General features: G+C 42.5%; 1 protein-coding gene across 1 annotated transcript in view; it reads left to right on the top strand.

Moving 5' to 3' along the window:
* Positions 1-15,247, top strand: part of kif5c (kinesin family member 5C) — a gene marked incomplete at both ends in the record, with an annotated part of 90,025 nt that overhangs the window by 17,934 nt on the left and 56,844 nt on the right. The window contains 5 exons of the mRNA XM_079517749.1: positions 614-718; positions 1,828-1,976; positions 3,093-3,241; positions 8,264-8,439; positions 11,899-11,967. Coding sequence (XP_079373875.1) covers positions 614-718; positions 1,828-1,976; positions 3,093-3,241; positions 8,264-8,439; positions 11,899-11,967 — 648 coding nt within the window. The remainder of the gene's footprint in view (positions 1-613; positions 719-1,827; positions 1,977-3,092; positions 3,242-8,263; positions 8,440-11,898; positions 11,968-15,247) is intronic.

The raw sequence follows: 15,247 nt of genomic DNA, 5'->3' as shown, positions 1-15,247 counted from the left end.
GAACATTCCCCTTAGGAGTGCTGTTATGCTTTATGATTTCTCAAGTTATTATTATTATCCCTCATCTGTATACCTGGCAATACTCCACACATTCTCACGGGAGTCTCCCTATTTTGGACCCGTTCTCCCGATGTGTTCCTAAATGTGCAATGTATGCACAAACCTGATTTAAGTTCATTTTGAAATAGTAAAAGATAGGGGTTGGAATGAAAGCATATTCTTCATTCCTACTCCTTTTTATGTAGGGCATGGGCGTGTCTGACTGAGTAGTGTGAAGATCACCAAGACAAAATACTGCATTACTGCTTCTTGACCATTAGAACAGTGAAACAAGGAATCATTTTATCCAATGCTTCATCCAAAGTTGACATTAATTTTGATCACTTTTTTGGTACATTTTCAAAATTGTATTCATTTTTATTCTGAGTCATTAATGTAAGAGTAATGAAAGGTCTTTTACTTTCACATCTTTGTAATATTCCATTAATAATGTGTGTAGGCTGCATTGAAGGTAGTCCATTTGCCAATACCCCATAAAATGTCCCTGTTTTTCATAGCCCTAATGTTGCAGGTACGTATAGATACATGTGTGTTTGTCTTCCACGTTTTCCAGGTCAGTAAAACTGGGGCAGAGGGATCCGTGCTGGATGAAGCCAAGAACATCAATAAGTCTCTGTCTGCCCTGGGGAACGTCATCTCTGCTCTGGCAGAGGGAATCGTGAGTTGTCTTTCTGTCTGTAAATGGTGCATTTATATAGCGCCTTTCTCCAAGGCACTTTACAGGGATTGTGCATTGCATTCACCCATTCACACACACTCATACACCGATGGCAGCGGAAACCATGCAAGGCACCAACCAGCACATCGGGAGCAATTAGGGGTTCAGTGTCTTGCTCAAGGACACTTCGACACTAACTCTGGGGGAGCCCGGGTTCGAACTGGCAACCTTGCGCTTACCATCCAGCCACTCTACCCCTGAGCCACTGCCGCCCCTTTGTCTGTCTGTCTGTCTGTCTGTCCGCCCGTCCGTCCGTCCGTCCGTCCGTCCGTCCGTTCGTCCTTCCTTCCGTCCGTCCATCTGTCATTAATTCACCACAGGTTTTAGTCCAACGTCTATGCCTCATTTGGCCAGATAGAAAAAGCCATCATTGTAAAATACTTCTATAAGTCTACAAAGTGCTTTATGTTGGTGTAACTAGCAATACATTGATATTAAAAAGAAAATGTACTTTGTGGCGTTCAGGTGGTGCAGTGGTAAAGCGCCTGCCCACCACCGTGGAGTCTAAGGGTTCAAATCCACCGCTGGTGCATCCAGCTTTGTCAAGCACCTACACAAACACATTGAACACCGTGTTCTGGGGAGGGAAACCGGGCGGGGAGAGTCCTGTCCTGTTTTATAGAAAAGCCACGTGCCTTACCGCGACAGCTCATTGGTTTGTCCCTGTCCTGTCCTGTCTTGTCCTGTAGAAAACACACGTCCATACAGGGACATCTCATTGGTTTGTCTCTCTCTGTCTTGTCCTGTCCTATAGATTAGAAAACACACGTCCCATACAGGGACAGCTCATTGGTTTGTCTCTCTCTGTCTTATCCTGTCCTGTACCCTATAGAAAACACATGTCCCCTACAGGGACAGCTCATTGGTTTGTCTCTCTCTGTCTTGTCCTGTCCTGTACCCTATAGAAAACACATGTCCCCTACAGGGACAGCTCATTGGTTTGTCTCTCTCTGTCTTGTCCTGTCCTATAGATTAGAAAACACACGTCCCATACAGGGACAGCTCATTGGTTTGTCTCTCTCTGTCTTATCCTGTCCTGTACCCTATAGAAAACACACGTCCCCTACAGGGACAGCAAGATGACCCGCATCCTCCAGGACTCTCTGGGGGGGAACTGTCGCACCACCATCGTCATCTGCTGCTCCCCGTCCGTCTACAACGAGGCAGAGATCAAGTCCACTCTCATGTTTGGACAGAGGTGGGTCTGCTAACATTGCTACGCTGCACTCCACTAGGGCTGAATATATATCTATCGTCTCTGTCCGGTGGAAACCTCATTATGTCCAAATCCTGAATTTTCAGGATTCTAATTCAAAAATAGCAAAAGTAGCAGATCGGGTCAATATAAATTACCATTGACCACATCTATAGTGGGCGCAATTGAGTAAATAAAATAATTTCCGCCCAAAACACTTTTCCCACCAAGGAGTAAAGTCTTTAGTTTCAACATTAATATAAAACTGCCTTTGATGCGTTGAGTCTCTAAATAGTTTATTTTGACTACAGTTGGAGACCGCTCCAGAGCCACTGGTACCCTAACAGCGAGCGAGGTGGTCCCCCTAAAAATAACGTACTTCTTATTGATTTGTGTAGGCTTGGGTTTTACAGACCCAGTCTAACTGTTTCAGAGGCCAAGAATCAAGATGATTGACTTGGGAGCCACCAGCATTGGGTGGTACTGTGATGATTGACTTGGGAGCCACCAGCATTGGGTGGTACTGTAGCGCAGGGTTTCTCAAAGGGGGTGTAGTGTGAGTGCATGATGCCAGAGTGCCATAGTGACAGGGTCACGCATTTAGCGTGGTGGAGGAGCTGTGTGTCAGCAGGTGAATGCTAGTGTGTGATTTATTTCTGGGTGCTACATTACGGCACGTCAGTCATCCTCTGGTGGTGCGCAAAGCAAAGAGCTAATCAATCACCTGACCCAGCTGTGACCTCCTGACCTATGCCATAGTTTCAACCGGTGGAAAGCAACTATGTACATATCGTCTCTGTCGGGTCCAAAACTGTAAATTCAAAAGTAGCTGATTAAGCTTGTGAGCTTGTAGATCTGCTACTGTTTATGCTTTTGTGTGATGCTGTAGTATGATCATCCATCCATCCATCCATCCATCCATCCATCCATCCATCCATCCATCCATCCATCCATCCATCCTTCCATTCATCCTTCCATCCTTCCATCCATCATCCAAACAGCCTGTGACCAACAAAGATGATGACTGGACCATTCACCTGTCATGTACTGGTGTATTAATGTCTTCCTCCATCCACCTGTCATGTACTGGTGTATAACTCTCCTCACTGGGCTACGCAGGGCCAAGACCATCAAGAACACGGTGTCCGTGAACCTGGAGCTGACGGCGGAGGAGTGGAAGAAGAAATACGAGAAGGAGAAAGACAAGACGAGAACTCTGAAGATCATGATCCAGAAACTGGAGAACGAACTGAAGCGCTGGAGGAAAGGTGAGAGGGCCAGAGAGAGAGAGAGAGAGAGAGAGAGAGAGAGAGAGAGAGAGAGAGAGAGAGAGAGAGAGAGAGAGAGAGAGAGAGGGGGGGGGGGGGGGGGGGGGGGAGAGACATAGCGGAGGAGTGCTTTAAAAAAAAAAGAAGAATTAAATTAATCAAAGCAACTCAGGTCAAAGGACTGACGTGCTCAGCCCTAGGCCATTCTTGACAATGTACTCAACAAAAGAGTACATTGAGACTGTAATTTAGAGACTTTTATTATTCCACTCATAATAAACGCACCTGGCGAATAAGATTCTTCACTTACTTAACTTAATCCTCTACCCTGTTTACGAACATAGGGTGTTCACCAGAGCAATGGGTTTTTTGCTTCCTACCAGCTCAGGTATGGAATGTCTCCAGGCATTTCTCAGCCTACCCTGTTTCATCTTTCCCTGTGAATTCACCATTTGTCAGACTTCTGATTGGTCCCTGACTGACTAACCAGCAGGCTCTTTCTGCCTTGTTCCGCCTTGTTTATGTTGAATTAGCTAAAACATCATTTTTGGAAACTAAAAACAAACATGATATGCCCACCCAGTCACCATGCTGCACCTGTGATGTTCCTTTTTACTGACACCAAGTTTAAAATAAGAATTGAATGCACATTATATCAATTCAATGGTAGTGGATGGAGAGAAAGGATTTTTGTCCAACCACAAAAACGGCAACCAATGGGTGCGACCAATGGGCACAACCAGGGGCGGGACTTGTCAAAGGGTATTTGTGTCCTTCCTAAGGGTGTGGCCTATCCAGTTCTACTTTCTCCTTTTGATGGTAGTGCTGTAGCTATACTGTCCTGGTTTGTGATCCTCCATAACTCCGTCACGTGAGGGAACAAAAACCACAACTAGAATTCTTTAGTAGGCGTGGCCTAGAGCGGATCACAATGGTCAGTTTGGAATGAAAACCAGCCTGGCGACTCAACGGAAACGGCTCTCAGCTTTGTGAGCTTGTAGATCTGAAATGTTTGGTGAACAGAGGGGAAAAATGGAGGTGTCCAGTCCACGTTTAGAGCCCTGGGAGACCCTGGGAGACCCTGGTCAATGATGTACAGTATTTAGGGTTTTAGCGATATATTGTCTATTTACTGTATATTTATTCTTATATTTCTTCTTTTTTTTAAAAAACATTGTCTCAAATATCTCATGAGATGTTTTATGGAGAGAAAAACACAATGGTACAGCAAGGAATTGGACCAGTGTGATGATGGAGAGAGAAGTGGCAGAGAGACAGATACAAAGTAATATGCGAACGATAATAGAGCTCCGACAGGCAGAGAGAGTGAACGGCAGCAATTGTGGTGAGACGTGACTTGAATGCCCAGTGAGTGTGAGTCTGATCAGCATGTTGATGAGTACATTAGAGACACAATGTCTGGCAAAACCCTCCTGTCATCTACAGGGATCCCATACCATACCATATTTGTGGGTCACAGACCAATTTCTATGGGTCATGACTCTTTTTCTACATTAAAAAAAATCACACCCGTGTGAAGTGAGTGATGCAACTCCGTGTGGGGGTCCGCGCGGGGGGTGGGGGGGTCTCCAGACCCACAGGAACGCACCCAGGGTGCCGGCCCGATTCCGGCGAGGTTGCACACAGGTGGTGAAAAACAACCATGCTGTTTTCGTGTTCAGACGCACCCACCCAGCCAGCCAGGCACCCACACACATAGCTCCGTAAGGGAGTGGTTGCACCACTCAAAAAATATATATACATTATTTAATAATGTAAAATAATTGTATACATTTTAATACAAACAAATCTAAGAAATTCCATAAATAAAATGAAAATACACGATCTACAAGCTCACAACGCGGTGTAGCGCTTGTAGATCTGCTATTTTCACTAGTTTGGGTCCAGGGCAAACGTCTAATCTCTCTTTTGGGTCTCGACTTGAAAAGTTTGGGAACCACTGAGGTTTTCCCAAACTGTTTTTCCCAAATTGTGAAATATTACCTAAGAAAGAGGTAAAAATGTGTGACACTGTACTAGTATGATCAAGTAGGACAAGAATTTACCAAAAAACACAAAAACGTTATAATGGAGATGAGAGCTTTCTGCCCCAACAGCGACCATGGGGGTCCTTGAAATGAAAAAGTTTGATCTACCGTATGTTAGACCCCTACTGCATTGTCTGGGACAGAAGCCTTTGCAGGAGGAATGTGGAACGTTGTTTATCCACGTCTCATTTAACGAGCTCATAAACCGTATGGGTACAATATTCTGTTACCATTACAGTCACTCATGTTCTCATGCCTCTCTCTGACATGATTGTTCTAATGATAGTCAAGAAGGGAAACAACACACATAGGCAGTTATTTTGTCCCTATTCTAGTTTTACCTTTACCATAATAACCCTGGTTCCATTGATGACAGCATTCTGAGCAGCAGGCACATTGCCATCTCAATGTAATAATATCCCAGGCTGACCGGAATGATTTCTTTTCAAACTAATAATGTTATTATTTGCTCTGACTTCATGTCATGTGGTTCACTTAGACTTCAACTGGAGCAGAATGTCTGTTGGACTGCGCTGCAACATTCCACTGATCCTGAGTCCACTTATAAGGATGTGTGCTGAAATTGTTGCTACAGAGCAATATTAGTGCAAGCCACGATGCCTGAACCTCTGGATGAAACCATGTTTTCATAATAATAATAATAATCCCGAGCCTGGCGGACCTTTGCTGTGTGTCTCTTTCCCCATTTCCTGTCAATTTCACTGCTCTATCAATTAAAGGCAGCAAAGCAAGCCCCCAAAACATCATACATAACATAAATAAGATGCATGGCAATGAGAATTGGGCATATATGATACAATGTATTTATCTGTGATAAATGTACTTCATGTTAGCGGGTTGTCACTGCAGTGTGTTGTAGTAAATGCTGAGAGAGATGGAAGCGTGTGTCATCACACTCTCCACTATTACTATGGATACGGATAATGATCCGTGGGTCGGCGGTTCGAATCCCGGCTCCTCCTGTCCACATGTCGAAGTGTCCTTCGGCAAGACACTGAACCCTACATTACCTCCAATGAGTCGGTCGATGCTAGCTTGCCACCATTGGTGTGTGAATCTGAGAAGTGAGGACGCTGGGGTTGACTGTTCGCCGCTTCACCTCCCAATGTATGAATGAATGGACCATTGTAAAGCGCTTTGAGCACTTGGACAAGCGCTATAAAAATGCCATCCATTATATTCGAAATGATACTGTCTAATGGACGGATCAGTTGTTTGCTGTGTAGTCCCTCCTCCTCCTCCTCTCTGCTCTCTCAGGTGTGATAACACATTCAGAAACACGGGACGGCAGCACGGCAGCTTAGCGACGGATATAAAGAGCCACCTCATGCTCGGAAATGCCAGCGTGCCGCCTGGCATCTCACAATGCCCCTTTTTACTCTGCATGATTAAACCCGACACTTCCACCAACATGCAAGAAGCAAGAAAGTGCACCCATGTGTGAATACAGTAAAGTCATGCACGCACGCACGCACGCACGCACGCACGCACGCACGCACGCACGCACGCACGCACGCACGCACGCACGCACACACACACACACACACACACACACACACACACACACACACACACACACACACACACACACACACACACTCATTCAGCCTCTTATTGTTCTCTCTAAAGGGTCATTCAGACAGCTGTGACTTTTCTCCACATTGTTCTAATGCTTAAATAAGTATAAAATGGGTAAAACGGTTAAATAGTCTTGTCACAAATAGCTAGGCCAGAAGGAAGTTTTAATCACTGGTGACCCTACTCTCATTTCTGATTTATATTTTCTGATTTCTGATTTATACATCTTTAACATCCAACAGTCAAAAGGAATGCATTGGCATGCAAATAAATCGTGGCCCATCTGGCTGTCCTTTAAGTTTTAAGTAAAAAAAAAACACCCATCTTGCTTGGCCAAATGGTTCCCATCCTGGCTCCATGTGTTGAAGGATTACGTGTACACCTCTAGTCATGTACTGGGATGCTGTGCTCTATAGGGGAGGCCCAGACGCCACCATGATGGCAGCCAGCGGGTACCTCAGCTGTCAAATTATTCATAGCTGAGTACAATATTTCTGCTGCACAAATGGTCCTGGCAGGTCTGTTTGTCTTGCTTTTCTCTCTCAGCTCTCATATTTCTCTACCTCCCTGCTTCTCTCTATGTCTGTCATTATTACCTCTGTCTGTCTGTCTGTCTGTCTGTCTGTCTGTCTGTCTGTCTGTCTGTCTGTCTGTCTGTCTGTCTGTCTGTCTGTCTGTCTGTCTGTCTGTCTGTCTGTCTGTCTGTCTGTCTCTGAGTGAGGGTTATTATAGCACTAAAAACCAAACTGCAATAACAATTAGGCTTTACAAACTGAAACTGAACTGAAACTATATTGTGTTATGAGGTTTTACAAAACTAACTGAAACTAATTTATATTTTGTTTACACAAATATCTAAAACAAAATAAAAATGTCATTAGCTTTAGTCTTTGTCAATATTTCATACATAAGTTTCCTGCTTATTACATGGCTACTTAATAAATACATGTATGAATTGACCCAAAAGTAACAAAACAGCTTACAAGTCCATTAAGTTTTGCCAGGTGCGTCCAGTGCAATGCAGTCAAATAGAGTCAACATCTGTTTACTGCAGCGTATATTTGATCGCTTCAAATCCCCCCCCCCCCCAAAAAAAAGTTGTTTGGGGGGGGGGGGGGGGGGGTTTATCTGTAAATTATATTATTGTCTTTTTTTCATTAGATACGGCAAAAATCAAGCTGCACATCCAGTATTGATATGAGCCACACATGCTCTGGGTCTTTGATTAGACAGAGATCTGTTATTGAGTTCAGCAGTCAGTATTACCAAATGTACTCTTATTAATAATGGTTGCTATGCATATAGCCTATTCATATCAGTGATAGACCATGTAATAAACTCCCTGCTGTGTGTAATGTCCATGTCTGGCCTGCAGGGGAGGCTGTTCCAGTGGAGGAGCAGCTGAGTAGCAAAGAGAAGAAGGCTGCCGGTGGCAGTGAGGCCACGCCCATCATCGAGGCATTGGCCCCGCCCCCAGCGCCTCTGGCCAATGAGGAGAAAAGCCAGTATGAGACCCTCATCACAGACCTCTACCAGCAGCTGGACGACAAGGTTTGTTTGAAGTGTGTGTCGCCTAGCAACAGGACTACCACTTTCCTTGGTGCCTTGCCTAGGTGGAACGTGGTCATATGCCTATCACTAGACTGAAAGAACCTTGTGCTTTTCTTGGCATAGAGAGGGGCTTGAAACGGACGCTGCCTCCCTTTTGGTTCATTGGAGAACACTGATGTCACCAAATTTGGAGCCACGCCCCTCTGCACTGTTATTGGTTAGCAAAATACAACGTTCACTCCCACTCCTATGCCACTTTTCCTGGCTCGTTCGCCCAGGCTTTTTTTCTCCTTTGAAAACAAAACGCCTGTGGTCCCTGACACTAGTTTATGCCTAATCCTAATCTCTCAAAACAGATTCAGAGCTATCCGCAGCAGAATGTGTCGGCAACTCCCGTTACAACGTGTAGGGTTAGGAATGTTGAATGCTGATCGCTGAGGATGCTTTTGTCTCAATTGTAAAGGATGTTGTAGGTAGAGCATGAAAGTTGGGGAAATATCCATAGTTTTGAGTTTTAACTGGCTTATGGCCAGCCTAATTAACAGTGGATTGTGCCTTCTGCCTGCACTATTCATATGTTTAATTTGACATTTTAATGCCAATAGAAAAATCCGTGATATACACACTCCAACTCATTCTCACATGGAAATCCTAGGGCAAGGCAGTTTTATTTCAACAAGGCAATTCTGATTTACACAGAACATCAAGTGAAGGAAACACAATTATACAATAACATTACAGTGCGGAAGAGAAATAAAACAAAAAATAACTCAATCAAAGGCAGTGGCAAACAGAAAGGTCTTTAGTTGTGTTTTAACCCATTTTAGGCGGGAACCCCTTTTGGTGTTTTAAACATTATGTTATAATTTAGCTATTGAAAAATAGCAGATCTACAAGCTCATAGCGCGCCACCGAGTGGCGCGCTACGAGCTTGTAGATCTGCTATTTTTGAAAAATCGAAGAACGACTGACATAGAAACATAGCTTTTTCAGAGAACTGTCAGGATGTAGAATAGAAGACATTTTTAGAATCTGATCTCAGGTCAAAATGGGTTAAAATAAAGAGTGGCAGCAGACCTGCAATGTGGTGCATACTATACAAACTAAAAGCTGCTTCCACACATTTATTGTTGGTTATACGGTCAAAAAGCAGACTTTTCCCAGATAACCTGAGAGGTCTGGAATGGATGGTTCATGATATCGCACAAGATCAGAAATGTATTTTGGCCCTAAACCGTTTAAAGCTTTATATACCAAGAGTAATATTTTGAAATCAACTCTAGCACACACAGGGAGCCAGTGAAAGGATTTAAGAACTGCAGTGATATGCTCCACTTTCTTGTGGAGCATATCACATGTTGCGGAGCCAGTGTAAGGATTTAAGAACTGCAGTGATATGCTCCACTTTCTTGTGGAGCATATCACATGTTGCGGAGCCAGTGTAAGGATTTAAGAACTGCAGTGATATGCTCCACTTTCTTGTGGAGCATATCACATGTTGCGGAGCCAGTGTAAGGATTTAAGAACTGCAGTGATATGCTCCACTTTCTTGTGGAGCATATCACATGTTGCGTCACGCAATCACGCAATATTTGTCTCTGATATGTAGTGGAGTAAAAGTGAAAGTATAGAATATTTGAAAAATAAAGTAAAAATACCTGAACTGTACAATACATGAATACGTATACTTAGTTACTTTCAACCACTAACAATAGCACAAGTACCGAATCACACACATCCACACAGCTGGGAGCTGCCAAGTGAATATAGAAAGAGAAGAGAGCTGCCAAGTGCAGCCATAACGATTGAATTAGCCTGAAGCACCCTATGTAATATTTTATATTAATATACAGAGAGTACAAATCTTCTGAAATGATACCCCTGTGTAAGCAGGGGTCTTCTATATTATAATTTCATAACAGGTCTATAATGAGATTTATGTTAATGCTGTAATAACAAATAAATGATACTGAGATGGCCAAGAATCTGTCTATTCATATGGGATATTATACATGTGGGACATAGTGTATAATTGGTGGTAATATCATTTTCATTAGTCGGGCTAATTGGCCCCAAAATCCCTCTTCAGTTAGTGGTAAACATAAACATTGGCCTGCATCCCACAGCCTTCCTTCAAAACACAATTACCGGTAGGCGGTAGGTACATAGGTGTACTGTTTACCTAAGTAGAGGAATGACACAGGGTTCGTGGTGCTATGGTTGAAAGTGTTCCCTGTATATTCCATAGACTGTAAACAAATGTGGTTTTCTACAGACGCATTTTGAAGCCACTATTTCATCATCAGTATTTCACCAACGAAAAGGCCTTTTCGCTATCAAACTCAAATCCACCATCTTGGAATGTCCAGACCAAAAAAGCAACCGGAAAACAAATGCTATTGGCTGGAATGGAAGTGAGGGTGTGGGTCTTCACTCAGAAGAACCAGTTAGATATCCTAGAAGCAATGGATGACAACGTTTTTCAAATTAATGGGACCATATTAATTTACAAAAGCGCATATCATGATAATTGAAAGAAGACTTCAATTTACGTTTTATTGAATTTGAATCGAACACACATGACAACTGACAAATAACAACTGACAACTGACACATACAACCGAAAACAAAACAAAACAAGACAAGACAATATATGTACAATACACACAAGGGGAGATATCTGCCTCTCTTCTCTATTGATGATCATAATACATAAGTACCTCAAACAGGTGCATATACAGGTTAAACAGGTTTAACTGAATTTATACAAAATCAGGTCTTAAGGTAGAAACATGAGTAATCCATCTAAACCAGTTATCTGTGAAGACTTCAACTTGACCTCTAAAGCTGAATGTAATTCTCTCCATAATAAATATACTATAGATTAAATCAATCCATTCATTTATATTTGGTATAACATTTGTAAGCCACTTTTTTGTTAAGGCTTTTTTGGATGCCACCAGCAATACCCTCAGTAGATACTGATCCTGCTTTGCTGAAAGAAGACTTTAAACTACTAATTGAAAACATAATAAAGTATTTATGAAAATGTTTACTACGGTAAAAAAGAAAAAGAAAAGAAAAGAAAAAAAAGTGTGTCAAGTTTGGCCAAATTTGTGTTAATTCTTCTGTACGTAGTCCATGGCCAGACTGTTGCCTCCCACAATTTTCGAATGCTTCCGGTAATATGTAAACATATGCATATAGCATTCTGAGATTGTGGAATAGTGTTCTGGGTATGCGAGACAAATTCTACTGCAACCAGCAGGAGGGGAAATAGCGCCACCCTATCTCTCTAGGGCATTAATGAGAACTGCAGCGTTTGAATTACTTCCAAATTGGCTTCATGTTCAAAAGCGGATCCTTGCCACCTGGGCCCATCATGACTCATGGATCTATTTCGTGTAAGTCAGATATGCAGACCTTGCTGAGTCATGGTGTCTCTCCTTGTGTTCCCAGGATGATGAGATCAACCAACACAGCCAGATGGCGGAGAAGTTCAGAGAGCAGACCATTGACCAGGACGAGGTGAGCTCACCTGTCTGATGTCATCACACCTGTCTGATGTCATCACACCTTTCTGATGTCATCACACCTGTTTGATGTCATCACACCTGTCTGATATGATCACACCTGTCTGATGTCATCACACCTTTCTGATGTCATCACACCTGTTTGATGTCATCACACCTGTCTGATGTCATCACACCTGTCTGATGTCATCACACCTGTCTGATGTCATCACACCTGTCTGATGTGTCATCACACCTGTCTGATGTCATCACACCTGTCTGATATGATCACACCTGTCTGATGTCATCACACCTGTCTGATATGATCACACCTGTCTGATGTCATCACACCTGTCTGATGTGTCATCACACCTGTCTGATGTCATCACACCTGTCTGATATGATCACACCTGTCTGATGTCATCACACCTGTCTGATATGATCACACATTTGTGATCACACCTGTCTGATATAAGCACAACTGCCTTTATCGCTCAAAAGGTCCACAAGGATTTATATATTTATTGTTTGTTGTTTGTTTGTTTATTTCACAAAATAATTCACAAAATAATTCAAAGGTGATACACAAGGACTTAAAAATCAGACAAGCTAGAGAAGTAGCATTCTCGAAATTTTTTACATTAATTGTTGGATATAATTAATTACATCAGTGTGGAATATACACATCTATTACTAATAAAACATTAATAGGCAGGTGTCATACAGAAGAAAAAACTATGATGTACCAAAGAAAATAAACAACAAAAGCACTATAAATGCCATAGGCACAAAGACAGTTTGAGACCGTTTGGAGTTGTGCGGGCTATACCTTCACAAAGACATATTGAAATGACCCAGCATAATTATGACTTTGAACTGCACAGTGAGATGCTTCAATCTATATGTGACCTCAGTTATGTTAGTGCTGGGCGCCATCTAGTGGCAGAGTACAGCATTTGCATTTGACTACAGGCGCATGTCCATAAGAGAATAAAATAGAACGGACATACAGGTAAAGTACTGCTATATTTGTTCAGTGGTCGACAAAGTATATATATTCAAGGAAATACTCAAGTATTCAAATGTACAAAATATGACTTTTGAAAGTGCAGTTTGAAATGTAGAACATTAACCCAAAAATGTAAAAAGAATATTCGGACATTTTCAGAATAGTGAAAATAGACGATCTGTGAGCTTGCTGTTTTCACTATTGGAAAAAAACAAAAATAGGGCTTGAGGCTAGTTAATTGCTGATATATTTTCTGATATATCTTTCAAGTCAAAAGTAAAATAATTCTATTAGAAATGTTGGTAAAAGTCACATGAGAATACTATAATAATAATAATAATAATATGAATACTCGTAAAATGTACTTAAAAACACATTTAGACCGGCTGCCGAGAGAGCCTTACTTTATCTCTGAAGCCGGGAATGCGTGCACGGCTCCTTGTAGGTCCTTTTCAGATTAAATTCTGTGAAGTTTCTCAGAAAAACCTCGGGTTTCAGGTTGTCTTTCATAAAACTGCCTTAGGTTTTAGAAGGCCATTTCAAAATCGGCCTTAGGTCTAATGGGTGCAGTACTCAAGTACTTAATTACTGTCCACCAATTACTGTCCACCTTAAATAAAAACAGCTTTTGTCCCACACGTCAAGATTTGCCATTGACAATGAACGGAGAAATTACGTCAGAATTCCGCTAAATATGATGTAAATTAAACATCAAAACATTAAACGCCATTGACTTTGAAGGGAAAACTTACGTCATATATAAACGACCAAATCGGCTAAACAATCACATGTTGGTGGGAGCGCTTGGTCAATAAGGGACCACCCATACCTTATGTAGCAATGTCAAATGTCCGCTAACATAAATTGATGTACGATGACAAGAGCGCCCCTCATTTCACACGGGTGTGATTTTTAGCTAACGTCTCTGGGTGTCCAAAACTGCCACACAGGATTCAAATTCTGCCACAGGATTCAAATTCTGATTGTCTGCTTTTGCTATTTTTGTGTGACGCTGTAGCGCGATCAAGTAGGGCATGGATTTGCGAAAAAAAGAAAAACACCAGAAGTTGAAATATGAAGATAAGAGGTTTCTGCCCGACAGCGATGATATTACATAGTATGTTGGTGGTATAACAGTATGACAATAGCCCTGCCCCCTACTCTACTCTACTGTACTCCATGTTGGTGGTATAACAGTATGACAATAGCCCTGCCCCCTACTCTACTCTACTGTACTCCATGTTGGTGGTATAACAGTATGACAATAGCCCTGGCCCCCTACTCTACTCTACTGTACTCCATGTTGGTGGTATAACAGTATGACAATAGCCCTGGCCCCCTACTCTACTCTACTGTACTCCATGTTGGTGGTATAACAGTATGACAATAGCCCTGGCCCCCTACTCTACTCTACTGTACTCCATGTTGGTGGTATAACAGTATGACAATAGCCCTGCCCCCTACTCTACTCTACTGTACTCCATGTTGGTGGTATAACAGTATGACAATAGCCCTGGCCCCCTACTCTACTCTACTGTACTCCATGTTGGTGGTATAACAGTATGACAATAGCCCTGGCCCCCTACTCTACTCTACTGTACTCCATGTTGGTGGTATAACAGTATGACAATAGCCCTGGCCCCCTACTCTACTCTACTGTACTCCATGTTGGTGGTATAACAGTATGACAATAGCTCTGGCCCCCTACTCTACTCTACTGTACTCCATGTTGGTGGTATAACAGTATGACAATAGCTCTGGCCCCCTACTCTACTCTACTGTACTGTATATTACATAGTATTTTGGTGGTATGACAATAGCTCTGGCCCCCTACTCTACTCTACTGTACTGTATATTACATAGTATTTTGGTGGTATAACAGTATGACAATAGCCCTGGCCCCCTACTCTACTCTACTGTACTCCATGTTGGTGGTATAACAGTATGACAATAGCCCTGGCCCCCTACTCTACTCTACTGTACTCCATGTTGGTGGTATAACAGTATGACAATAGCTCTGGCCCCCTACTCTACTCTACTGTACTCCATGTTGGTGGTATAACAGTATGACAATAGCTCTGGCCCCCTACTCTACTCTACTGTACTGTATATTACATAGTATTTTGGTGGTATGACAATAGCTCTGGCCCCCTACTCTACTCTACTGTACTGTATATTACATAGTATTTTGGTGGTATAACAGTATGACAATAGCCCTGGCCCCCTACTCTACTCTACTGTACTCCATGTTGGTGGTATAACAGTCTGACAATAGCCCTGGCCCCCT

Source organism: Electrona antarctica, assembly GCF_951216825.1.
Source record: "Electrona antarctica genome assembly, chromosome: 13".
NCBI classification, from domain to species: domain Eukaryota; kingdom Metazoa; phylum Chordata; class Actinopteri; order Myctophiformes; family Myctophidae; genus Electrona; species Electrona antarctica.
Note: the sequence above shows the minus strand (reverse complement) of the source record. Positions and strands in the feature narration are given on the sequence as shown.